At 41.4% G+C, this 27,374-nt stretch overlaps 1 protein-coding gene across 1 annotated transcript in view; it reads left to right on the top strand.

Annotated features, from left to right (window-relative positions):
- The window catches only part of CCHR4.PART0H17orf75 (chromosome chr4.part0 C17orf75 homolog), a 671,853-nt gene that overhangs the window by 161,144 nt on the left and 483,335 nt on the right, over positions 1–27,374 (top strand). Inside the window, exon 3 of the mRNA XM_044068053.1 lies at positions 14,448–14,573. Coding sequence (XP_043923988.1) covers positions 14,448–14,573 — 126 coding nt within the window. The remainder of the gene's footprint in view (positions 1–14,447; positions 14,574–27,374) is intronic.

Here is a 27,374-nt window from a genome sequence, read left to right as displayed (position 1 = left end):
TTGAGTGGGAATGTTAACAGTTAATGTAGTGCATTTATTATTCTAGTAGGTACATGTTGCCAACTTGCCAAAGCTGTTTCAAGATCGTTTTCATTTATACTTGTAAATGTGTGCATTTAATTTTTTATGAATTTTTAGTAAGGTTAAAATGTCCTGCTTTGCTTTTAATGTGAATATGGGTGTGCTGCTTTTGCTTGGGCCGGTTTATTGCATCGCTGTGCAAGGTAAATTACTCTTAATTGTTATGTTTTGAGGTAAAAGGAGTCCATGGAGTCTGCTGTACATTGTAGTTTATTTTACTTATCTTGCAAGAAGTATTTTTAAAAGGTAAAATGTTTACAGACTTTTTTCCTGTTATTTTTTACTTATTTTTTTTTTGTGGATGCATGCTCAGAAGTTAATGCAGTGTATTTGAGATTGTGCTAAACCATGTTGTTGTTACAGGGTAGTTTGCTTTTAGGGTGCAGTTTGTAATTTTGTGTTTTTCTTTGCTTTAGCTTTAATTTGCTAGTGTGCAGTTTGTACTAGGGTACAGTATGTAGTTTTGTGTTTTTTCTTTGCTTTAATTGACAGTAAAAAGTCTTAATTTTATAGTTGACATGTATGTGGTATGTAGATTTTTTTTAAGTTTTCTTTCTGAATAGTCATGGTTGGTTTGAATTTTTTTACTTTTTAAATAAACAAGTGTCTGTTCAATGAGTAGTGTGTTTTTTAATCCTTTTAACGTTTATTTACTGTTACAACTGAGTAATGTTTTTTTTTTTTTTTGCAGTAATGCTTCACTTCATTTAAATGGTTTGAGTTTTCAGTATGCTGTAATGTCACAATGTTGTATCCATAACTGTAATGTAACACCTCTGGTGATGTCGTGGTGGGTGTGGCCATTGTCCTATTGGTCACACCCCTCTGTCCTATTGGCCACACCCCCATGTCCCACTTTGGCCTTGTTAAAAGGTGGCAACCCTATATGAAGAGGCTATACAATAGGAGAAAGAAATTGCTGTCTAAGAGTAGGAAGGAACAGCTTCAAAAATGGAAACACTCCTTCCTCAACTTAAACAAGCAAATAAGACTCCTAGTGAAGTCCTCCAAAACTAACTATGAATCCAGAGTAGCTTCTCTAAATAAGGATAACCATAAGGCGTTCTTTAGTTAAATCAATAACCTCAAAAGTCAAGCCCAGATGTGCGCTGAACTCATAGTTAATGGTACTGCATATATATAGAACCTGTGGATATAGCAAACCTGCTTGCTGACAGGTTCAGTGAAAACTTCAATCCCCTGTCCATGCCACATACACCCCAAAGCATCCCTAATACCGGTTGCCCACCTAATATCTCTGAGGAGCAGGTTTTAAATGCCCTCGAAGGCCAAAATCACAGCCTCTATGGGACCAGACTACATCCCAGGCTGTATTCTACATGGGGTTAAAACAAGAATTAGCATCACCGTTGAACACTTTTCAGTCTCAGCCTAAGCACTGGCTTTGTGCTAGTGGAATGGAAATGCTATTGTCATCCCTTTGCACAAAGGGGGTGCATCCATGGACCCTGTGAACTATAGACTCATCAGCCTGACCAGCCTTATCTTTGTCAATGGGAGATCATGTCTGTTAAACTTGGTGGACTTCTTTGAGACGGTCACTAAAACCCTAGACGAGGGCAGATCTGTGCATACGGCCTACCTAGACTTAGCCATGGCCTTTGACACAATTCCCTGCTCAGGCGTCATTGCTATATTCATCCAGCTGGGTATCAACCCATATATTGTCAGGAGGGTTGCAAACTGGTCACTGATGGAACTCGTACAGTCAAAATAGAGCACTCCACCTCCTCCAGCAGACCCATAACCAGTGGTGTTCCAGAGGGAAAGATTCTGGGACCCCTACTGTTCAGAATCTACTTTTCCAAAGTACAGGCTAAAACTAAAGGACTGTAGCTGACCAATTTTGCTGATGACTGAAAACTGGGAGCGATCATTGAAACCCCTGGTGACGTCAGCATCCTGCAAGAAGGTCTAATGTCTGGTGCCAAAGTCAGGGTCTTAAACTTAATGCAAAAAATGCATTCTCATCCCCTTTGGCAAGTGTGATGTTCCTGCAAACTACCACATCATTAACAATACCCTAGCACACAGTCTGTGGTTGAGACATCTGGGAACACAGGTTGACAGCAACCTTAACTTTGATCACCATGCTCCACAGTGGTAAGAATGGCATTTTTATATTGCTCATGTCATAAGTAAGGGCATTGCTTCCAGAAAAAAGAAAATATAACCCCCCTGTACTCTTCCCTCATCAGGCCATTAGTTGAGTACAATGCTCCATTTGGTATGTTCCTTTCCAAACACCAGCAGCAATTGGAGAGACCACCGAGATTCTTTACAAAGAAAATCCAGGTGGTCTAGATCTGTCATATGTAGACAGATTGAAATCATTTTCACTTTACTTACAGACTACTCAGAGGCAACCTGTGATTTGCATACAGAGAAATGTCTGACCAAGATTTAATGAAGATGCTGCATATTCGCAAGTCAAATGGCACACTGGTCACTCGCTCTAAGGACTTTAACCTGATATGTAATATCAAGAGAACTTGCTGGAGAGACAGATTGGTCTCACAGAGGTTGCCCCACTTTCAGAACAAGCTTCCTATTTATGTTAAACAAAGCTCCTCATTGACCTTATTGAAGTGTAATTTGGATGAGTGGATGGGCAACTGGAAATTCATCCCGGGGGTTCCACCTGTGTCCCTTTTGGACAGGGGCACTAGGCACTGATTTTAGTGTCTGCTTGAACCAGACACCCTTGGGAACCTGAGTTGAATTTGGCTAGGCTTGTATCGGCTCTGGGGCTGTTAGCCTAGTAGCCTCCCTGTCAGTTCAGCCAAAAATCAGTTCAGCGAACGGCATTTTCAGTGCACTTACATCAGACGAACTGTTCATACTGAGATCAGGATAGAGTGAAGACTGGGAAATTTGTCCTTTCCTTACTGTAGTGCAGTCTTGGAGTTGGCATGTATAATTAGCGGGTTGTGTAGCAGAATTCATTGAATGGCATTTCTGATGAAATGCTGTTTGTTGAAGTGTCACTTCGATGAAGTAATAAAGACCCACTATTCCACGGTAAAATCTCTAGTTTGGCTGGGTTTTTCTTGCAGTTTTTGCTGAATGGCTTGTCTGAACTTTTTGCCATTTGTTTTTTGTATACATATTTATGTATATTTATACATGTGTGTATTTGTAAAAATAAATATATATGCGTGTGTGTTTTTGTGTCTTTCGGCTTTTCCTGGTTAAAGGTCACCACAGCGGAACTCTGGTCCGCTAATGATTGGCAGTAGATGTTTACATGCAGAGTTGCCGGCTCTAACGCACAACCTTCAACGAAGGTACGCACATTCACGCATGTCTCCACAGAGAAGATGCTCTAGCTGAGAATCGAGCAGGACGTCTTACTGTGAGGCGACAATGCTACCGCAGCACCACCACCGCAGTACACACACATATATATGCGTGTGTGTGTATTTTTTATATACTAATGTGTGTGTGGCAAATTATTATCCCAGGGATAAAAATCCAAAGGAGGATTCTTTGTAACCACTGCTGTTTTGCCTTGCCCTTAACCCAGAGCTATGGCTGCTACTTCTAGCTCCCAGGGCTATTCTTCTATCTGTCACCCTGTCTCGGCAGCTTCCAGTAACTCTGGAATTCCACATTTAATCTGCCCCTCACACATTTTTCTCAAATGTGGTTCTCCTCCTGTACTAAGGAGGAGTGCTAGGTACTAATGTCTTGCACCTATGCTGTTACTCTATATGTAAGAATAAAATAAAAACATAAAACCTCACTTCTGTGATCTGGCAGGCCTTCCTAATAGGAGTGCCAGGTCCTAATACCCTCACTCTGAACTGTAGTCTCCTGCACATTTATGTGGACAGTGAAAATTAAGGAGAAAAAAAAGAATCAGATATGCTGATCATGCCCAGGTCTGCTGCCCCCTTTGGCCCACCCTAGCTACAGTTCTGCCTTGACCAATTAAGTCACTTACTTAATAGACTAGGCTATGGTTGCAGCTTAACTTCCAGAAATCACCTTTGTTCAAAGATGTCTCATCCACATTTCTGAATGATTTAAAATTGTTTAGTTTATCAGATGTGCATCCAAAGGTTCACCTACAGATGGCTACAACTTTCTTAAATTATGTAAGAATGGCTTTTAGCTCTGATAAATGTGCAAAAACAGCATTTATTGCAGGGAAGCTACAGCACTAAAAAAATATCGACCTGGTTTAGGAATGTGATATAAAGGAACTTGATTGAACATGAGGGTGTATGTTTGAGTGTCTGTGTGTATATATTTGGAAATAGATGAAGGGTCAGTAATAAAATGTGCAGTCAGAAACAAAGCTTGGTAAGGAGCACTTCAAACTGCTAAAGCTAATGTGGAGAACTACCTTGACAGCAAGGAATAAAGTTCAAGCTGTAAATCAATTTGCTCTTCCAGTTCTAAAATACAGCTTTGGTATGATTGACTGGCCTCACACAGAATTGAATAAGTTGGTTAAGAAAACATAGAAAAATGCTTGATGCTCGGGCTAAAGACACATAAAATACAATGCATGCCAAGACTATATATCCTTCTTTCTGAAGGAAGTGTGGTCCTGAAAGTTGACTACTTGCATAGGTCTGAAGCCATGGGACAATATACACATCTGCATCATTAGATCTAAAAGTATTACAGATTTGAAAGCATGAAGAAAAAATGTCTAAGATGACAGCTTTGTTTCGTGCAGCAGAAGCAGTTTAGAAAGGAGTGGGAATGGAAATCAAATAGAAGTAGATTTGTATCAGACAGCAACAAAGTGCCCCAAAAAAGAGGAATATAAAGAAAAGAGCCAGAAGAAAAGTAAAACCATGGAAAGACTACAGTTATTTTATTTTTTAAATGTGTTTACTGAGAGAGTGCGTTGATCACAAGTGACCATTTGCAGGCAAAGCCTAGGTGAAACTTGAGTTCACAAATACAAAAATTAGTAATATACAATATAAGTAACATACAATGCCTGACAAAAAGCAAGATAATGTACAGTGGTAGCTGTGGCATCAATATTAAATAAATTGGCAGAACTGTGTGATTAGAAAAGGGAGAGGAGTAGGAAGAAAGGAAGCGGAGCATGACAGGTGAATAGTGTAGGGGATGAGTGCATTTGAAAAATGTAAGTGAGAATCCCTCTTTGTGGGCAGGTGTATTTGGCTTGTTGTTGAAGGCAGCTAATTTAATCCCTTCTAAATGTAGGCAAATTGGAGATCTCTGTGATGGGTTGAGAAATGGATTACTAAATGGAAAGGGCAGCAATTGAGAAGGCATCCCTGGTTGATTTGTAGCAAGTATCTACGAGTGAAGAGAGATGGTGTGTTTTGAGATAGGTTGTGAAGATTGTAGGAAGAGGGATTTTTTTTTTGTGTGTAGCTTCTCTGACAGAGGGGCTATGGTATGCAGTTGAAAAAGCTTGAATAGTTGTGTCCCTAGTAGGGTGGCTGATCATTGTTTAATTTCCAGCCATTTTGCTTTTGAAAGAGCAAGACAGTGGTACTTGAAGGGTATGTTTATTTATAAATCTATGGTGGAGGTAGATAGGGTATGGAGTACAGTGGTGTTTCATTGCCCTTGGAACATGCAGTCTGTTTGCTGTGACTGATGGAGGTGTCCCTTTGAAACATAACTGACACATATGCAACGTATTAGACAGGAAATGTTTTCAGCCTGGTTATTTGGTCCGGTTGATGTTCATCGTGTTACCCTGCTGCAGTCATCACACTTGGGTTATCCTGTCGTCAGGTGGTCCCGCAGTCGGCCGGAATTCCAAAGTCTTGGTCTGGCGTTGGTTGCTGTTGCTTCTTCCCTGATGTCAGTGCGCCAGGGGTATATATATTGCATCCGAAGCCATTTTCTTCAGTCTTTCTTGCCACGCTGTGCCCGAAGCAGAAGCAGTTCACAAGTGCCGGTCGGCTGACACCTGAGATTTTCGAAGTCGAATTTCAGATCCGAAGTCTTCAATAAAGCTAAGTACCCCATTGGGGAAACTTTTTCTTGCCTCAGACTGATGTCAGAAAAAGTTAACAATTGTATTTCTTGTGGGAAGCAAATACCTCATAAGGATTTTCATTCTTAGTGCATACCTTGCCTAGGCCCAGACCACGACGTCACTGGTTGTCGTTTTTGTGCTAGGTTTAATAAGCATACTATAAAAAGATGCTTTGATTTTGCATGACACTACTTCGGTAGAAAATTTAAATACACTATGCCGTCGGAGCAACCGACTACCGGCGTGCACAAAAAACGCAAGGATAAGGACAGGCAGCCTAGACCCAAGCCAGACTCCGAGGCCTCAGCTGGACCAGTCTCCGGTTCACCGGTCTTCAGCGAGGCTCCGAAGCAGCCCCTGACTACCGCAGATCTGGAACCCGAGACCACTTCAGAGCCTTTGGAGAAGAGTGCTAGGCCGACGCAGCCATTTTGTTTAGCCCCTACCGACGACACTGCAGAAAGATGTCGGTGCTGCAGAAACACCTTCAGTTTCTGAAGGCGTCTTCAGACCGACGACGCTCACCATAAAAACGTATCCTAAGCTTAAGACTCCTATTAAACCTAAAAAGACTGCACTTCAGTCTCCAGTTCAAGGCCCCATGCCTAAGAAACAGATGCTCAAAATGGCTGAAGATTTGATCTCTTTAATCAGGGGTTCCCAACCCCCACCCGACAAAATGCCTAGACAAGAGGAAGATTATGCCTCCTCTGATCAAGTGTCTATTTCCTCAGGCTCCTCTGAGGACCAAGATTACTCCTTCTCCCCTTATGAAGATTCTGATGCTGAGGATTCTATTCCCTCAGCTTCTCCTCCTGAAGACTACTCCTTTGGGGAAACTTTACACACTGAGGGAACATTTTCACTGGGAAGGTCAGGACTACTCTGACTCAAAGAAAAGGCTCAGAGAGTTTCTTTTACTCCCCCAGCACAGACCACTTGCCACCCCCCAGTTTTAGACATTGTGGATGATGTTTACTTAGAATCCAGTTTGAACCCAGATTCTCTGCCTCCTGCTCCAGCCAAACCTGACGGATACTATAGAGTGCCCGATTCCCACAAATTCCTTTATAAAAGCCTTGTTGCTGATCCAGAGACTAAGGCTTCTATGGCAAAAAAATCCTGTACCCTCTGAAAGGGACTCAGAGCACTAGACAGGTGGGGGGAAAAGGTTTACACCTCAGCCACTCTGGCTATGAGGGCACTAAATTGCCAATTTCACATGCTAAAATATCAGCAATTTCTAATGTCTCAGTTAAAACAGAAAATGAGCACACTCCCTCAACAGTCTGAATTGAAAGAAATGCAGGATCTGTTGCATGCAACTGAACAGGTAGGCAAACATACTTTACAATGTAGGTTTGATTCTTTGGAGGCTTCCTGCAGAGCAGCTGTCACTGGGTCTATTATACGTAGGCATGCTTGGTGAAAGGAACAAACTCTGACTGATCATGTTAAAGCAAAGCTTCTAGATGCTCCCTTACAGCAGGATGTTCTTTTTGGAGTTAAAGCATAACAAATCTTAAAGAAAATGGAGGATAAGGCAAAATCTATGCAGACAGTCAAAGATTTTCTACAGGTACAGCCCTTTTGCTTCAGCAGAAACTGGCCAACAAAAAATTGGTCCTTTCCAGCTACTGACAGACCACAGAGGTGTAAATACAGACATCCAAGAGGCAGAGGACAACCACAAGCCCAATACAAACCTTGACAATGGGGCACTGCAACACAGAAGGGAGGAGAAGACGGGTCCCAAACTACCAGAAGGCAAACTTAATGACTTGCACCTCATCTGGCCAAGCAACACTCTCTTGGCAGCTCCCTTGGGAGGAAAACTCGCACTTTTTTCAGACAACTGGCACATTGTCACAAAGGACAAATGGGTCCTATACATAATTTCACAAGGATACAGATTCCATTTTCACACTTTGCAATGAAAAGAGGAATGCCAAACCTGCCACAAAATCAATGGGCAGCGGCACAAAAACAAATTACAGCTCTCATGGACATGAGAGCCATTCAGCTGGTACCTACTCGAGAGCAAGGTCAAGGATTTTACTCCAGACTCTTTCTAGTTCCCAGGACAGTTCCTGGAGACCAGTTCTGGACCTTTCAATTCTAAACACCTTCTTACAAGTACCCAAATTCAAGATGCTAACACTACAGCAGCTTCTTCCCATGTTGGGCAAGAAAGCATGGCTAGTAACGTTGGACCTCAAGGTGGCAAACATGCATGTCCCTATCAGACAAAGTTGCAGAAGATACCTCCGTTTCATTGCAGGTTCAATCCATTACCAATTCTCCGCACTGCCCTTTGGCTTATCTACTGCACCCAGGGTCTTCACAAAATGCCTGGCATACTGCAGACAAAGAGGAATTAAAATATACCCATACCTGGACGACTGCATCATCCAAGCAGAAAGCAAGGACATTCTCTTACAACATCTGGCTTTTGTAAAACATCTTCTAAGTTGCCTGGGGTACACAGTAAACGAAAAAAAATCAAAACTAGTACCCTTACAAAATATGACATTCCTGGGTGCCAGCTTGAATACAACGGCCCAGAAGGCTTATCTGACGCCAGACAAACAACTACAACTGACTCAATATTTCAAAACAATGGCAACAAAGACCCAACTACCTGCAAGAAAAATTCTGCAGGCCTTGGGCTTCATGGCATCTTGCATACTACTAATACCATTTGCAAAGCTGCATATGAGGAAATTACAGTGGTACCTAAAAAGTGTATGGTCTCAACACAGCCACAGCTTGGACACAATGATATCATTTATTCCCTGCCTACAACAGGAGTTTCTATGGTGGTCACAGGCATGTCACCTCCACAAGGGTCAGCCTTTTACCTTGCCCCCAGCCAGGCAAACTATGACAACAGATGCATCGGACTACGCCTGGGGGGCACACATGGCAGGGCAGTGCGTTCAAGGCGTATGGACTGCAGATCAAAGGAATCTGCACATCAATCAAAAAGAGATGCTAGCTGTACAGAATGCTCTGATAGCCTTCAAGAATCTATTACATCCAGGTCAGCTTACAATAAGGACGGACAACACCACAGTAATGTGGTACATAAACAAACAAGGGGGTACACACTCCTACCCTCTATGCAGGCAAGCAATGACCTTGTGGAACACAGCTCTGGCTTACCAAGTTCAGTTACAAGCTCAGTTCCTGCCAGGAAAAAAGAACACATTGGCAGACGACCTCAGCAGAAACATCATGGATCCTCACGAGTGGAAACTGGATCCACAAGTATTTGCAATGATAACTCAAAAATGGGGCCTTCCAGACATAGACCTGTTTACCAGTCCTCAAAACTATCAGCTAACAAAATTTTGTACAAGGGCACTTCACCATCAAGCTTGGAAAGTGGACGCACTCTTTCAGTTGGAAAAACCTGATAGTATATGCCTTTCCTCCATTGCCTCGCCTCACAAAGGTGCTTCTGAAAGTCGGAAAGGAGAGACCACGACTGATGCTCATAGCCCCAGACTGGCCACGCCAGCACTGGTACCCACTATTGAGGAATATGGCCCAGGGCCCGCCTTGGATTTTACCACAAATTGCCCATCTGCTCACACAGCAAAAACAATCAGATTCTTCACAGCCAGCTCAAAACCTTAAATCTGGCTGCATGGCAAATCACCTAAGCATCCAGCCAGCTCCTCTTTCCCAAGCAGTTATGGATGTTATTTTGGAAGCTAGGAGGCCCAGCACCAGGAAGGCCTACTCGGACAAATGGAAAAGGTTTTGCGCCTGGAACCAAGCTAAAGGCCAAAACACATTTCAGCCTCACATGCCTCAGATTCTACAGTATTTAACTGAGATGTTGCACAAAGGACTTTCTTTTTCTTCCATTAAAATCCATGCATCAGCTATTTCAGCCCACTACAACACGGATCCACCCTTATTTTCACATCCACTTCTAAGGCAGTTCCTCAGAGGGGCAAAAAACATTAGGCCCCCAGGAGAACACCTACACCAACATGGGACCTCAATTTTGTTCTGGAAAAACTTATGCTGCCTCCCTTTGAACCAGCTTTCTCTGCAGATCTTCAGTTTCTATCATGGAAGACTGCCCTGCTGCTAACAATAACTTCAGCTAGAAGAGTCTCAGAGCTGCAGGCACTAATGGCAGTGGTACCTTTTCTCATTTTCCATCAAGACAGAGTTTCTCTACGAACTAATCCTTCCTTCATGCCTAAGGTGGTTTCCAGTGTGGCTTTAAATCAAACCATCCACTTACCCACCTTCTTCCCAAATCCACAGAACAAAGGAGAAAGACTCCTGCATTCCTTGGACATTCACAGACAACTTCGTTACTACTTGGATAAAACTAAGGTTTTCAGAAAATCTGACCAGCTCTTTGTATCCTATGCTACAGCTTCACAAGGGAAGGCTATATCAAAACAAACCATTTCCAAATGGATAGGACATTGCATTCATTTTTGCTATACCCATGATGGAAAACCAGTTCCTGCTACCATTAGGCCCCACTCTACCAGGGCAACAGCGACATCTGCAACCTTCCTCAGGGGGGTTCCAACCAAGGAGATTTTGGAAGCTGCAACTTGGAGTTCAGTACACACCTGTACCAAACACTATCACTTACCACTTTACTCTAAGACTAGAGCTGGCTTCACCACTGCAGTTCTGTAGGGCCTTCTAGCCTCCTCTAACCCTCTATGACTCCTCCACCCATCCTTAGCTTTGGGATTCTACCCAAGTGTGATGACTTCAGCAGGGTAACACGATGAACATAGTACAGTTTTGTACCTGCCATAAATGTAGATGTTCGAGTGTACACCCTGCTGCAGTCCAGGTTACCCTCCCTCCATCCCCTCTGATCTAACTGGCTAAATCTCTACAATACCTTCCTGATATATTTGCTTATAGCTGGAGGGATTTTGTGTTTGTGCAAAAATTGCTTAATTTGGTACTAATTACTGAAAACCTTTTTGGGGGCACCTGACATCTGGGGCAAGATAAACTGAAGAAAATGGCATTGGATGCAGTATATATACCCCTGGCGCACTGACGTCGGGGAAGAAGCGACAGCAACCGACGCCGGACCAAAACTTTGGAATTCCGGCCGACTGCGGGACCACCTGACGACAGGATAACCCAAGTGTGATGACTGCAGCAGGGTGTACACTCGAACATCTACATTTATGATAGGTACAAAACTGTAGTTTATTTATCCTGGAGTCATAAAAAGAGCACAGATATTTTTTTTTAGTACTTGTACAGTGATTGTGTGGCATATTGGTGTTTAAGAAAACAATACAGCAGAATACCACCAGTAAAACTCTTCTTAGATAAGTATTCAAATAAAAATATAAAAAGATTTTTTAATAATTAGTATTCATTATTATTTCACATTTTGTTTACAGGGAAAGTCCCACTTGGAACAAAGCCAATTTTCAGTGGAGGCCCAGGGAGAAGTGCTCCAAATGCATGTCTTAGTAATGTGGGAGGAAACCCACATGAATGCAGAGAGGACATGCAAACTCCACACAGAAGGCACTCCAGCTGAGAATCGAACTGGAGAACCTCTTGCTGTGAGGTGACAACACTACTGCTGCACCACTGTCCCGTCCAGCAATAAAAAATGCTTTTTATTTAGTTGCTCTAAAAAGAAAAGAAAAAAAAAAAGACGAAGAGTGAAAACTTTGCAAAAAAAAACACAGACAAGCTGATTTCAGAAAAGCATTTGAAGTTGGTTTTGCTGATTGTGGTAATGACATACCAGAAGAAGTATCAGGACTCAGCAAAACCAACCTTGAATGCTTTTCTGAAATCAGCTTATCTGTGTTTCATTTGCAAAGTTTTCATTCATTGTTCTTCCTTTTTTTTCTTTTTTACTTTTTAGAGCAGCTGAATAAAAAGCATTTTTTATAAAAAAAAAAAAAAAAAAACCTTTTTATTTTTTACTTTTTAGTCTTTAAGTAAAACATTGTTCCTTTGTCATTAGCTCAGCATTTTTTCCACTATCTCTTGAGAGTATGACAGAACCACAGAGAGACAGAAGCACAAAACCAATTTCAATAAAAAGCGTTATAATACTTGGGTAATATGCTGCCTGAGGTGGTGTATGTTATGTGTGTGTGTGTGTGTGTGTGTGTTTGTGCAATATATGCATGTCTATGCGTGTGTGTGTGTGTGTGTGTATATATATATATATATATATATATATATATGTATATGTATGTGTGTGTGTGTGTGTGTGTGTGTATATATATATATATATATATATATATATATATCTATATATATATATTGTGTTTTGTGGGTGCCAGAATTGGCTCTGGCTTCTGAATGAGTGAATAATGTTCTAATATTCATAATTTATGCATGATTAATTGCTTGTTGTTTTAGTGTATTCATTAAGTAATGCATTTACTGTGATAGGGACTATTTTCTTCACTGCAAGCTAAAGAAAAGTTTTCCATATATATATATATGTATATATATATATATATATATATATATATATGTATATATATATATATATGTATATATATATATATACTGTTCAAATGCCAGTGTCCCATTTTTTTCATATTGGGAGGTACAACCCTCTTGCATGAACACAGTGGGTAGCAGTGAAGGTGGGAGTCAAAACATGTGGGTACACAGGAAGGGTATTATCTTTTATAAATGTACTCTTCTTGATAGCAAATCTTGTTGTAATTTTAAATGATGGATTAACTTAGCCACTTGGACCACTCAAAATAAAGCAATGCTGGCATAGCTGATGTCCAGAAAAAGAAACATTTGATATACAGACGGCAAACTGTTATGTGAAGGTAAGGGAGGATTGTGGTATATCGTTAATTGATTTCAAATTGAACAAACCTGTATGATCCCACTGAGCCTCTGGATATTTGATAGAGGAAAAAAATGTACAGATGTCTGCATGACACACAAACAATATGTTGTTATAATGGTCTGCAGGAATTTTCCCATTAAAATTAAAATTCCCTTAAAATGTAAAATATTGTTCCTCTGTCATTAGTGAGACAGAACCACAGAGGGACAGAGCCACAAAGCCAATTTCAATAAAAAGCATTTTAAAAATGTAATGCTGTTGATTTGTTGACATGATAGGTACTATATGAGCTTATGGTTAGCAGCTTGTATACCTTTGCACAGTACACTTAATTTGTATGGCAGAAGTACTACAGAACACAAAGTAGAATAAATTAATTTTTAAAACTACTTTCCTACAGAACCCATGAAGGGAACAAACTTAAGTAAGCATATATAACTTGTATGTTTCTTGCACTTTATGTATGAGACATTGTATCACAGTACTGTGCACAATAACTTTCTTCCTTTATGGAATACTGACTAGGCAGACCGAACTAACCATTAACTTTCGCAGTGATTAGTGTTTTTTGTGTAACACCTGGTGATTATCCATTAGTTCGCTACCATGTAAACTTGGCAAAGGGTCTTTTTGGGCATGGAAAAGCTTTTTTTTAGACTTGTGCAGGGCCGCAATATGTTTTTGTAGATGTTTTACTTTACCTTACAGACTTTACTACAAAACAGTCCAGAGTTGGGTGCCATTTGAAATTCTGATGACCCTACCTGTGATTCTTGGAATGGTGCAACTACAAGTGCCAACATGGGGGCAGTATACCTTAGTCCAAGTTTATAGTGCCACAGAGTATCCCCCCTATTGTAACATATACCAGTCTTGGAGTTATTTTGTGTAAAAGGCAGAGCTGTGTGTAAAGTCCTTCTGCAAAAGTGCTTTAATGGTCTAACAGATATTTTTGAAATGAGCTATGTTTTTTATGTTTGAGTTGCAGTTTATTATTTGGGGGATTTGGGACCTACAGTTTTGAGTCTTGCCGTTTTGACAGAGAGCTGTCCCAGCTATACTGTTTCTAGAGTTGATTTGTTTGTTTTCTTGTCATTATGTTTGTGTAATGTTCTGCTAATTCTGAGTATTTGAATCTGCACTACCCTGCATTTAAAGGTTATCTTTGGCTAGCTCCTTTTGCCCTTGGGTCAGTCACTGATTGATTAAGGCTAGATCAGCTGGGATGCACTCATCCCTTTGCACCATTGAATCCGCTAGAAAATCTTGCCCTGTCTGTAAAGCAAACAGTGGGTACTTGCTTTCAACTGCTCTTTTCCAGTGGGTAGGTCATCTTATTTTACAGATACAGTTTTCAGCTGCGTGGGGGAAAGGGTTTATGAATAAGTAAATGTTCCATATGGAGCTTTGTCTGAGAGTAGATTATTCCTGCCTATTACTACCTGGTTTAAGAGATTACTGAAAAGATGTTTTACTGTAATAAATATTTATATAACTGTATTTTGTCCACAGCCTTTCCCTCTCCGACACTAATTTACCTGCGGCAGCTGAGCCAGAGTTGCAGAGTGTCATTGCTAAAAGACTTGGTAAAGGAACCATTTTTGGAGGAATTGGACATGTTGTTTCAGTAGAGCTAAGGTAATATTTAAATGTTCTTTTTTATTGACTCTTATATTATTTCAGTGGATGTACATGCACCTGTATTAAAGGGGACTTGACTTCAGATGTGACATGAAGAAGGTTTGGAGGTAGGAAAAAAAAGGGAGGGAATAGGTGCCATAAATGCTAGGCAGTCGAGTTGCAGTTTTTTGGGCTCATGAGGGACATAGCTGGGGTGGAACAGTGCTTATACATCCAGCCAGCCATTCTCAACCCCTTTTTCCCATTTTCCATATGGGGATCATGTTACTTCAGCAGTGACAGTCCTCTCGAGCCAAGGTTTACAATGCCGGGTGGCTAGCCCTGCTGCTGTAGTTCATCCATACCACTCACTCTCTCACACACACACACACACACACACACACACACACACACACACACACACACACACACACACACACACTCACACGTATGACCAATTTAGAGTGTCCATTCCACCAACTTCATGTCTTTGGAATGTGGGAGGAAACCGGAGCACCCGGAGGAAACCCACGCAACTGCAGGGAGGACATGCAGTCTCCGTACAGAAGGCATCCTAGCTGAGAATCGAACCTGCGAACCTCTTGCTGTGAGGCGACAACAGTGCTGTATAGAGATTCATTTTGTTGTTAACAGACCAGAAAAGAAAGAATAATGAATTGTGTTTGAGGAGCCAGGGATTGGCTAGGATTACTTATGGAGACTGTAGTAGGTGGTAAACATTTAATGAGATGGTCTTTATAGGGTTGTCCAGAGGAGAGAAAGCAGAACGAAGAGGAAGTTACATTAAAGGCTTTTGATATAGTTTGTGAAAGCTTACAGCCTTCTGGATTTAGCAGAATCAAGAGTTAAAGGAAGTGTGAAGGAGATGCAGGCAAACCAGTGAGCCTAGAGCAGGAGTGTCCAACCCGCGACCCGCGGGCCGCATGCGGCCCTCAGAGCTCTTCCATGCGGCCCGCGACCCTTATATTGAAATTTCACTTATTTTCCGTGTGTTTTCACGTCCGCGTCCTTAAGCTGTTCTGCGCATGCGCCAACAGCGTCTTTCAGCTGGTCTGCCCATGCGCCAAAACACCGTTCAGTCGTTTTTTACATTTGCGGTAAAGTTTCAGCTGAAGGAAGGAGTGAGATTGCGGCGATGAAAGAGAAGACTCAGAGTGAGGAGGATTTATTTATTTTTACCCACGGACTACATCTCCACCAGTAAAAGGTAAGCTAAGCTATATGATTCTTTTACTACGACATTCAGGCACAATGATGTGGATAAAAAGGTACTGAAATGGACGAAGAGCACTGTGCAGTACTTCTGATGTGGCGGACATCAGCTGTATCATAAAATATATATCTAAATATGCATTTTCTTCTAAGTGGGTATAGATTCTGAATTTCTTGGTGAAGCTTGTTGTAGTATTAAGGTCATGGGAGGTGCAGTCTTTAAGTGAATTTTGATGTTTCGTCAAAGTAGTTGCATATTTAGAATGTAGTTCATTTCATTTAAAAATAATTTGCTTTTAAAAGTTATGGCATATTCTTAGTACTTCTCTACTATTCCCTGACCAGCTAAGAAGAGTTAATTTATCCATTCACTTTTTTTTCTGAGAATGGGGTTATGAGAGGTAAGATATTTTTCAGATTCTTCTTTGAGGAACAAAAGGGCAGTATGTTATTTGTTTGCTGTCATTTGTTGACAAGAAATGTGCATGTGAGATGTTCCATTTTCAATGGAGTCCCAAGCAGAAATGTTCTGGAAACATTAAAAAGCCTATTAATTTAATACACATGAAAAACATGTTTGGACACAGAGACAGCATTGTAAACCATTCTAAAGCTGATGTGTTTTAGCTTTGCTATGACAGTTCCACATTCCACAAAGATTGCTACTGTGCCTTCTGGCCACCTCAGAATGTTTTCTGCTAGGATGAGACAGTGCTCAATTGTACAAATTTTATAAAATGGGGCAGATTCCGTAGTCTATGTTGCTCCCCCTTAATGCTTCAGAGGTGTAGTGAGATCACTGGTTATCTTGTAGATCAGTTCTACAGCAGGGATCACTACCATTTTGTATTCATTGAGTACTTTCTTGGATGTTTAGTCATCCTGTTAGCCGACTTTATGACAGGATTTACTTTTGATCCTAGAACGCAATCATCACCAGATAATGGCTGCTGTTTTGTCTTAATAACAAGATGGTTTTTCCGACTTTTCAGTGTAAATGTGTACTGAATCAGTAGAGTAGAGCATTTATTTTAAGGGTCATTTTCCTAAAGACGTAGGTTTACTGTCCTGCCATCTGGATCCTGTTTGTAATGCTTCCAAAAAAGTACAATATGATACCCAGCTCTGCGTATTTCTAAATCACCCACTTAAGATGTCTGATTTCTGTAAACTGCCCAAGCTTTGCTTGATAGCCTACCTGACAAAGGAGCTAACTGTGTTTTCCCAGTCATGTTTGACATTTTTTACAACTAACAAGATTGCAATCCAGGAAAAAGAATTGAAATATGTAGCAGTTCTGAATTGTAGTATATTTGATGCAGAAGTAAACAATGCATGTTGAGTTGTGTTCTGTTTCTTGAAACGTTACTGTGTTAAGCTAGAATAATGTATACATTTTGTTTTGCTGTTAAACTGCGTGATGTGAGAATAGCTTTAATCTAGAAGAGAGCTGAAGTGTGAGTTACAGTGAAATATCTGAAGGGAGGTGTGTTGATCTCTCATCAGTGAGTATTCTGAAGCAATATGTCATGGTACAGTACATAGCACAGAGCCTCCAGTAGTTAGAGAGGCAAGTGACTGTAATAGGAATGTGGAGAGGGTGACCACAGCAAGGCATGCACTGAACAAGTTTTAGTCAAAGTCAAGAGAATGTATTTTAATAGATGCACGATACAGATGTTTGTCAGAAAATAATACACACTGTGGAGAAGTTTACTCCAGTTAAGTGGTTATAAGAGAAAATGCTGCCAGATGAATGCTTTATACTGGTGCATCATGTGTATGATCATACTGTACGTGAATAAGTTAACGTGATGATGTTGTAACAGAAATGTCCCTTAGTATGATGGCTGTCTACTGCTGTGCACATGTGGTTGAACAAACTATAACTTCTTTTTTTCAGTAACTTTTTAATGGGGTTAAGGATACGTTATTGTGGGTGTTTTTTTTTGCTCTTCAGTTTGTGAGAGAGCTTTTTTTTTTTTTGGTCCTCACTTGCCGTTTGCCCCCAGACCATTTCTGTTGACTCAATGCGGCCCTTGCAACTGAAAAGGTTGGACACCCCTGGCCTAGAGTGATGACAAGATGGGGAGACAAACTTAAATTTAACAATAAAAGGGATATCTCTGAATGTATAACTGGCTGGCAACTGGAGCAAAATGTAAAGACTGGTGCAGTGAGAGAGGTTGTAACATTTACAGTGAAGGAAACTTAAGGCAACGTCACCTAGTGTGAAATGGAAAGCCATGCCAGAAGGATGTACTGTGTGTGTGTGTGTGTGTGTGTGTGTGTGTGTGTGTGTGTGTGTGTGTGTGTGTGTGTGTGTGTGTGTGTGTGTGTGTGTGTGTGTGTGTGTGTGTGTGTGTGTGTGTGTGTGTGTATATGTATGGGGGGGTGCATGTCTGTGTGCAAGCGCCTGCGTATGAATGAATGTAAGGTTATGATTTTCATGCATGCACACCATACACACGTGTGTGTACGTACATATGATTATATTAGGAAGTTTTGAGATCACTGTTTAATGGCATCACATCCTGTTGAAAAAATTTGTTGACAGAAAAAATATTTAATCATAAACACAGGAATACAACAAAAACAAGTGTTTTTTTTCAGGGTGCAAACCACTCTCAACCGTAATGTGGGAGTTACTGCTCAAAATATACTAACTTTTGAGAGCGTACAACAGTGGAGGGAAGGAAAGAACTTCCTTAAACCTACTGTTTTGTCATTCTTGTACTAAACTCCCATACCTGCCCTCATCCTCTGGCCCATCTGAATATAAAGACAGATGTACATTTAAGTAAAATATGTCGCACATACAAACTATGCAACTTGCTCTGTAGACATATATGGGTCTACCTGATAACACCGACGCGCTAAAACACTGACAACGAAATCACCGACACCACAAAACCGAAAGTTCAAAAACACGAAACTTCACATGCTCGACAAACCACAATCCCGACAGTCAACAAACAAAACAAATCCCCTGTCCAAAAAGCACACACAACACAAGCACACCAAAAACCTTACAAACCTACACTAAACCTTACACACACAACTATCTATGCACTTACCTTAACCCAAACCCTAACCCTAAGGTCCGTCACTATCGCACACTCGCCTAACCCGCGCCCTAACCCTAACTCACTTAATCTATCCCTAACCCTACAGTCCGTCACTATCGCACACTTACCTTAACATGTCGGTGTTCTCAGTGTCGGGATTTTCAACTGTCCATCATCTCTGTTGTCGATCTTCCGGTGTCTGTGTTCTCATCGTCGGCATTGTGGACTTTCGGCATTTTCGGGTAGACCTCTCTCTATATATATATATATATATATATATATATATATATATATATATATATATATATATCGATAGATATGTATATATATGTGTGTGTGTGTGTGTGTATGTATGTATGTATGTATGTGTGTGTATATGTATATGTATATATGTATGTATGTATATGTATATATATATATATATATATATATATATATATATATATATATATATATATATATATAGATTATAGGTATGTACACAGGTCCACTTTGTAAACTCGAAATACTGAAATGTCGAATGTCAGTATTTTGAGTCCACAATATTGAATGGTCACAATCGCAAGTTCTCATTACCCCGAGTACCATAATCCCATACGTTGTATTATAAATACAGAGTATATCTTTAAGAAGGTGTACATTGTACTAAATTAACATGGCTACTTCAACTTAATCCCCCGACAGGCACGAAAGGTAGCATATACCAAACAGCTACGTCTCAGAAAATGAGAAAAGTGCTCATTATAGACTGATGCATATTCCATCTAGAAAAGAATCCAAACCCAAAAAAGTACTGGTATTGTAAGAGGAAATCACGCTGAAGTGTAAAGGTAGGTTAATTACCGTAACCATATCTACTGGTGAACAGTTGCTAAAGTCTATATCCCAGAATCATACTGGAGGTCCTCCCGAGCAGCAAAAGTACAACCTCTGCAGTGAGTTGAAACACAGAATGGCAGTGTCACGAGATCCAGCCTGTCTATTAGTGGAAGATGCCTCATCTTCCACTTCTTTAGATTTGGTAATTGACCTCCCTAATAGACATGCCTTGTTGCAACAAGTGGGAAGGGTTAGGAGAAAAGATAATGCACATAGAGGGAATCCTGATGTTACCTTACATTCCCTGAATGTTAAGGACTTTCTTATAAAAACAGGAGCCTTTGTAGAGAAAAGAATAACGGATGGCAGTGGAGAAAATACTGTTGTAGTGTTTACTATATATGACTTTAGCACAACCACCATTTGGCTGATGGCACGTTTTTCTACAAGGGGTTTACTTGTCATCAACTGTATAGCATACATGGTTTGATAAAATGTGGTGGTTACAGTAAATCCATGCCACTACTCTATTGCCTGATGAGTGAAATGTCATTAAAAGCGTACAATACGATGTGACATTGTGTGTTCCACCTAATGTCAGACCATGCTTTAAACATACTTTAAAGTAGGTCTTATGTGACTTTCGCAATTGCAGCAATTAAACGCATAAGAGGGAATTTCACCGGAGTGGCTTCAAAGGAATGCCTCTTCCACTTTGGCAAAAACACATGGAGAAAGGTTCAGCAGTTAGGATTAGCCTCTCTATATAATAGCAACATGTCCTTCCAGCTGGCTGTTAAAAGCTTAATTGCTTTAGCATTCCTGCCAGAAGAGGAAGTACTGGAAGCCTTCAACACATTTAAAAGATTAATTTCCAATAGAAGGTAGGGAATATTAACTCAATACTTCACTGATTGGTATGTGTTAGGTAAAAGAAAGTTTGCTACATGAACCACAGCATATTGTCAATTTTCCCCCTTGTACATTATTTTTACCTCGCACACAAAACTCTGTGGAGGTGTGCAAAACTCTGTGGAGGTATGGCATCGTCGCCTGAAGTGTTTACTTGGTACCAAGGCAATGGACCTATCTATTTTGATGACGACATTAGCCAGAGAGCAGGATAGGGTAGGTCAGTTGAGAACAGCACTAGCAAGTGGGTGGTCCACCTTCGCCAAAATGAAGATGGATTTTATGGAGGCACATCCAGTTTGAACATACTTTAAAACACAAAGAGGAATACTCAATGCCTGAATTTCTAACAGCGATTGTAGGATTCTTCAAATGTAAGTGGACTACCAAAGGATCGTATTCTGTGGCACTTTACAAGCGGAAGCACAACAACGGTGTGCTGACACTATGCACTCTTACTACTTTTGTTTTATGCAGTTTACTAGTCATTGGCACTTGTTATAGCACCAGGAAAGGAGGGAGTGACTCACAATGAGAATATACAAAAGGTAGAGGGTTTAAACTGTAAAAAAAAAAAAAAAAAAAAGTTGCAGACTGAAATTTCGACATTTTGAAGTTTCAGTCTTATGCACGTTGAAATTCTGATGTAGCGTGATTGTGACCGTTCGATATTGTGGACTTTGAAATACTGAAATTCGACATTTCAGTATTTAGAGTTTATGATGTGGACCCATGTGTATATATATATATACACACACACACACACACACACACACACACACACACACACACACACACACACACACACACACACACAGGTAGGTTACTAGGCTGTCTGCCGAGGGCATTTATAAGCCTAGCCAGAGTGTGTCGGCTTTCGCCGCCCCATTGATTAATTAACTGATCCTCTGTCAAGCAGAGTCAATGAAGGTGATCCCAAGGGTGTATTTTCTGTTACCCATCCACTCGTCAAGGTTTCTCTTGAAGAGTGTTAGTGAGGGGCTCTGCCTGATGTAAATTTGAAATTTGTTCCAAAGCATGGGGAGTCTCTGTGACAGGAATCTATCCCTCCAGCATGTTCTATTTATTGTTGTGGCGAGGTTTAGCTTACTAGAGCGCATGGCTCGCAGTGACTTGGATTTCTTTAGCTGGAGCATGTCCATCAATTCGGAGTTGGACATGGCTTTGTAAGTCAGGCAGTGATCACCTCTGAGTAAGCGATATGCCACTGAGTACAGCCGGAGTTTTTTCAGTTGGGCTGCATAGGACATATGTTTGAGACCAGTAATCCTCTTGGTGAGGTACTTTTGTGGTCTTTTCAGCTGTTGGAAGTGTCTTGTGAGGTACATCCCAAGTGGGGCACTGTACTCTATGTTGGGTCTAATGAGTGATGAGTAAAGGGGCACTATAACCTCTTTTTATTTCTAGATGCACACCCTTTAGTAATTAGATGGGCCACATAGAATGATTTCCTAACTACTTTGGCAATATGATTGTCAAAGGAGAGATTACTGTCTACCTGGGTCCCCAGATCTCTTATTACCTCTTCTGTATTAAGGGGGCTGCCTCCTATGTGGTAATTTGTGGGTGTTTCGTTTTTCCCAAACGGGATGACTATGCATTTTTTGGCATTTAGCTTGAGACCATGACTTTGGCAGCAGGTGTCTGTCTCAGTAAGGCCCTTTTGGAAGATGTCAGTGTCAGCCGGAGAATCAATTATGGCTCTCAGTTTGCAGTCATCAGCAAACTTGGTTAGCCATAGTCCTCCTGTGTTTGCCTGTACTTCTGAGAAGTATATGCCAAACAGTAGGGGTCCCAAGACCAAGCCTTGCGGACACCACTTGTGACTGGTTTAGAGTCAGAGCTGGAGCCCAATGTTCTTACCGTGTGATTTCTGTCTGTAAGCCAGTTGGCAACCCATCTCGTGACGTAGGGGTTTATGTTCAGGCTGTTGAGTTTTTCTGTAATAATGGGGAATGGTGTCGAAAGCCTTGGCGAGGTCAAGGTAGGCTGTGTGAACCACCTTTCCCTCGTCTATGGCCTTGGTGACCGTCTCGAAGAAATCAACCAAGTTTAGTAGGCATGATCAGCCCTTAAAGCCGAACTGGGTCAGGTCAAGTGTTTGGAGGTTCCCAATGTCTTTGTTAATGAGTTGCATGATAATGTGCTCCATAGCCTTGCAGACCAGGCTAGTCAGGCTTATGGGGTGATAGTTACCAGGGTCAGTTGTGGCCCCTCCTTTGTGGAGAGGAATAACTGTTGCTGTGCACCATTCTGTGGGCACGTAGCCTGTGGAGAGGCTGAGGTTGAACAGCGTGTTTAGGTGGGGGGTTAGTTTGTTCTTTAGTTCATGCAAGATGCAGCCTGGGACACCATCTGGCTTTTGAAAGGGCTGTTTTCATCTGTGCATCTGTGATTTCTGGGACACTACACTTTTCCGGTATTGTTGTGGGCCCTTTTGGAGGTGAGAGGGGGGGTGAAGTTTGCACTGAATCTATCTGCCAGGATGTTGGCAATATCAGTAGGTTCAGTATATTTTGTGCTATTTTGCACTAGTTCAGTGCATATCTGCGAGTTGCCACTTAGATTCTTAACCACAAAGCCTTCTTTAGCTATGTTATCTTTTGAATCCTTGGCTATTTTTCTTTCAAAGATGGCCTTGGATGATTTCATGAGGGACCTCAGTTTCTTACTGATACTGATCAGGGATGTCTTTCCTTCTTGGGATTTGCTTTTTTTCTGAACTAGTTTCTTCCTCCTATTGTATAGCCTGTTTTTTGCAGGGGTCCACCAAACTGGTTTCTTTCCTTTAGATGGCCTTGGATGATTTCATGAGGGACCTCAGTTTCTTACTGATACTGATCAGGGATGTCTTTCCTTCTTGGGATTTGCTTTTTTTCTGAACTAGTTTCCTCCTTCTATTGTATAGCCTGTTTTTTGCAGGGGTCCACCAAACTGGTTTCTTTCCCTTAGAAGAGTGAGTCTTGGTTTTGCTAGGGATGGCACGATCCATGCATCCTTGTAGGTGCTCATAGAGTGCATTTGTAAAGGTTTCTGCATCCTGGGCAGCGTTATCCTTTAGCATGAGGGCTGTGAAACTTACCACCTCTGTCTTAAGTAAGGTAAAGTTTGCTTTAGAAAAGTTTTTTACTGTGGTTTCCTTAGTTGGGGGGTGGTGGTGGGTTGTGGACATCCAGAGTGATTAGTTTATGGTCTGATCTAACCAGTGACTGGTTGACCTCCGGTGTGGAACACCTGTCACCCATTTTGGTGATGACCAGGTCCAATATGTTTTCACCTCTGGTAGGGGAGTTTACCAGCTGATCCAGGGCGTTTGAGTTGATGAATTCCGCTGGGCCTGGGAATTTGTACTCGTGTAGTTTTCCCAGTGAATGGTAGGGTAATTGAAATCGCCCAATATCAGGGTGTTTGGTAGGACCTACATGTTTTCCAGTGTCACCAGGAAGGTGGAGTGGTTGTCCTGGGTCATGGAGGGTGATCTGTAGCAGGCCACAATTTGCATTGCAGATTTGCCCAATATTAGTTGCACATGGATGATCTCAGAGGTATCATGCTGCGCCACTAACTTGGAGGTGTAGGTATCCTTGATGAATATGGATACACCCCCTCCTTTTGTGTTTCGGTCCGTGTTCTGTGGCCAAACCGTGTTGTGTAAGTTGTAGCCCGGTAGTGCTGGGGTGCTCTCTGGAGCCTTGAACCAGGTTTCAGTTACAGCACAGATGTCGACGTTCTCCATACTGAGGAGTGCTTCGAGCACATGCATTTTGAGATTTAAACTCCTGGCGTTGAGTAGCATAACCCTCAGTTTTTTGTTAATTGTGCTGTTTACGGAAGTGGGTTTGACTTTTGAGCCTTACCTAAAAAAGGCACTATGGGGGCAGCAAGAGCCTTGGCCAGTATTCAAAAGCCTAGCAGTGACGGGTGCAAGCAGTCTCTTGCGAAGCAACGCGGCTTGTCGAGCATGTCATCCCAGGCTGACTGACACTGGATCCCCTTTGAATGACACCAGAAGCTTAGCCAATTGTTGAAATTGATAATTTTTTTTTTCTACTGAGGTATCATTCTTGGTGAGGGCAGGATGCTACTCAGGGTCAGGGTCATACCAGCCTGGGCTACATGATCAGAGAGCTCTTCCATGTCTCTTTTCATGTAGTCCAGGGAGGTACGTCTCAGGTCATTCACACCAACATGAGCAATGACAGAGTCATATTTGTACTTGTTCTGGAGTAACCAACATGAGCAATGACAGAGTCATATTTGTACTTGTTCTGGAGTAACCTGAGTGCTTGTGTTATGTGGCGGATTCTGGCTGCTGACAGGCAGCTAACCGTAACCTTCTGCTTGTCCAGCCTAGTGAGTGGGACGTCTGTGTGCCTGACTATAGAGTCACCTATTACTAGTGTGTTAGGTGTGTTATTTCGCCTTAAGGGCTGTGATTGTGTGGCACACTGATTTTGTGTTTTTATGTGTTGTCTGGTTTGTGATGGAAAGTGCAGGTTGTTTGGGTGTCTGCTTTGGAGGTCTCTGATGCTTTTGCAGGTTTTTATTTAGAGCCTCCGAGTATGATTTTGTGTATTTATGCGTGTTTTTTGCCAGTGCTGTTTTAGTAGGTCTGTGTGTGGCTGGAGGTGTGGTGCAAGTGTTAACCTTCTCCTTTTTGACTGTCTGTTCCAGTCTTGGGTGGAGACAGCTTAGCTTCCAGTTTGGCTGTATAATTGCATCTCTCGCATATGTTAGTGTTTTGTGATAGGAGGAGAGGGTTGTCTGTGTACATGAGGCAGTTGTAACATTACCTCAGGATACCCAGATTCACCAGCTGGACTGGAGAATGCACCTAAAGTTGCGCTTTGGTCATGCCTGAATAATAGGGTGAGCTGCATAGTTGTTTGGTTGGTGAGGGGGTGAATAAAGAGCCTTGCCCTGTTGGGCAATCAGTGTCAGGATATATTAGTGCTTGCTATTAGGTCTGAGCAAGTGCTGGGCTGTAAGATGCTTTTTGAGTGCTTAGGTTGAGAGTTAGACTAGTTTCAAGGGAAAAACAGAAGAGGAGACTTAGTGGAGTCGGGAATAATTTAACCGTAGCTAACCGGCATTACCCGGTGCGTAAAACCATGCAAACGTGTTTTTTAGAGTAGGGGAAATGAAAGAGGTAGAAATTAGCCCAAAATGGCCAATAAACTACTAACTTCTGGGCTGGAACCACTCCTCCAGGGACAGATAAGTTGCTCAAAGGTCCTCTCTCACAGGTGAACAGAGAAACTTCCTTCTATCCAAGTAAGGTGTGGGCAACTCAGAAACTAGCATCACAGCCCTGAATTCGGCACTAGCCTAAAAATTGGACTATACTAGCTTAGAAAGGTGGGAAACAAGGAATTTTTTTTTTTTTTTTTGAAAAGGTAAGCCAAACACAGTAAAAAATACACTTAAAACAGTTTTAAATTACTGCAAACGATCAGAAAAGGCTATCACACTTTAGTGTGTAGCCTACAGCAGTTAAACATATTATTTGAACAAAAAACTCTAAAAGTGTAGGCAGTCAAATAAGTACAATATGTGAAAAAAACAAGCTTTTAAATCACAATAAATGCTGGAAAGTCTGTGTTTAGGAGTAAAACAGTTAAGTACAGCAAGAAAGTACAAAAAACTGATACTTAATCACTCCAAAGTCTCTTTCCTAAGCTAGAAGGCTTGTATCAGTTTAAGGCTTTCTAGTGCTATGCAGTAGGTTAGTTACAGGAAAGATGGGAAACCAGCGCAGTCGTGGTCTTTTTTTAAACTAGAATGTTGAAAGAGACGGACAAACTGTTCAAATGGTCAGTAAACTACAATTTTTGGGCCAAGAACCTCTCCTCTTGTGATAGACAGGCTACCTAGTGCTTACCACTCCCACTGATAAGCTTGAAGGCTTTCCTCCAACATAGAAAGGCTTGCGGGGCTCAGAAGCTTACCAACAGTCCTGGATAGAGCAACTCTGTATCTGGGCTAGGCTAGTTACAGGAAAGGTGGGAAACCAGCGCAAGTGTGGCTTTTAAACCAGAATGTTGAAAGAGATGGAAAAAAAACTGACCAAACGGCCAATAGCTACAATTTCTGGGCCAAAACCCTCTCTTCCCGTAGAGGATTGGCTACCTAGTGCTTACCACTCCCATTGATTAGCTAGAAGGCTTTCCTCCAACACAGACATGCACAGTTCTTTTATTTTGTGTTAGTCTCACTGCACATTCTAAGGCAAAACTCTCGACATGCAAGTAGGGGAGGAGAGACATATTGTATTACTCTGCTCGAAACATGGAAAGGGTGTTTTTAGTGACATTTTAGTCTGAAAGTTGTCTTCATACATGCGGATATTTGAAAGAATAATCAAGATGATAAAATATGGAGTTTTGAATGGAAAAAAGTGATTTCTGGTTAGAATATAACAACTGCCAAAGAACAAAAGAACTGTTAGCTTTTTATTCAGAAAGAGCATATTTTGAATTAAGATTAGATTCTTCTTAAATTATGCTGAGTACCGTCTCATGGGTAGTTGGTAAACGTGTAGTCCATGTGACCATTGAGGAACCTAGTCTAAATTCCCAGTTGACCTTAAGTACTATTTGGTTATGTGGCTTGATCGAGGTCACACTGTAGGCAAATGAGGGCTGAGGGAATCAAACCCTGTACCATAAAAAGTACAGCTCACAGCCTTAATTCTTTGTTTTGCAGATGATTTCTGACTAGCTGGTTGCCATGGCTGACCAATGCTCTGCTACTATGCATGGTGTCA

This window comes from Protopterus annectens, chromosome 4.part0 (assembly GCF_019279795.1).
Source record: "Protopterus annectens isolate FY-2018-M chromosome 4.part0, PAN1.0, whole genome shotgun sequence".
Classification (NCBI taxonomy): Eukaryota; Metazoa; Chordata; order Ceratodontiformes; family Protopteridae; genus Protopterus; species Protopterus annectens.
Note: the sequence above shows the minus strand (reverse complement) of the source record. Positions and strands in the feature narration are given on the sequence as shown.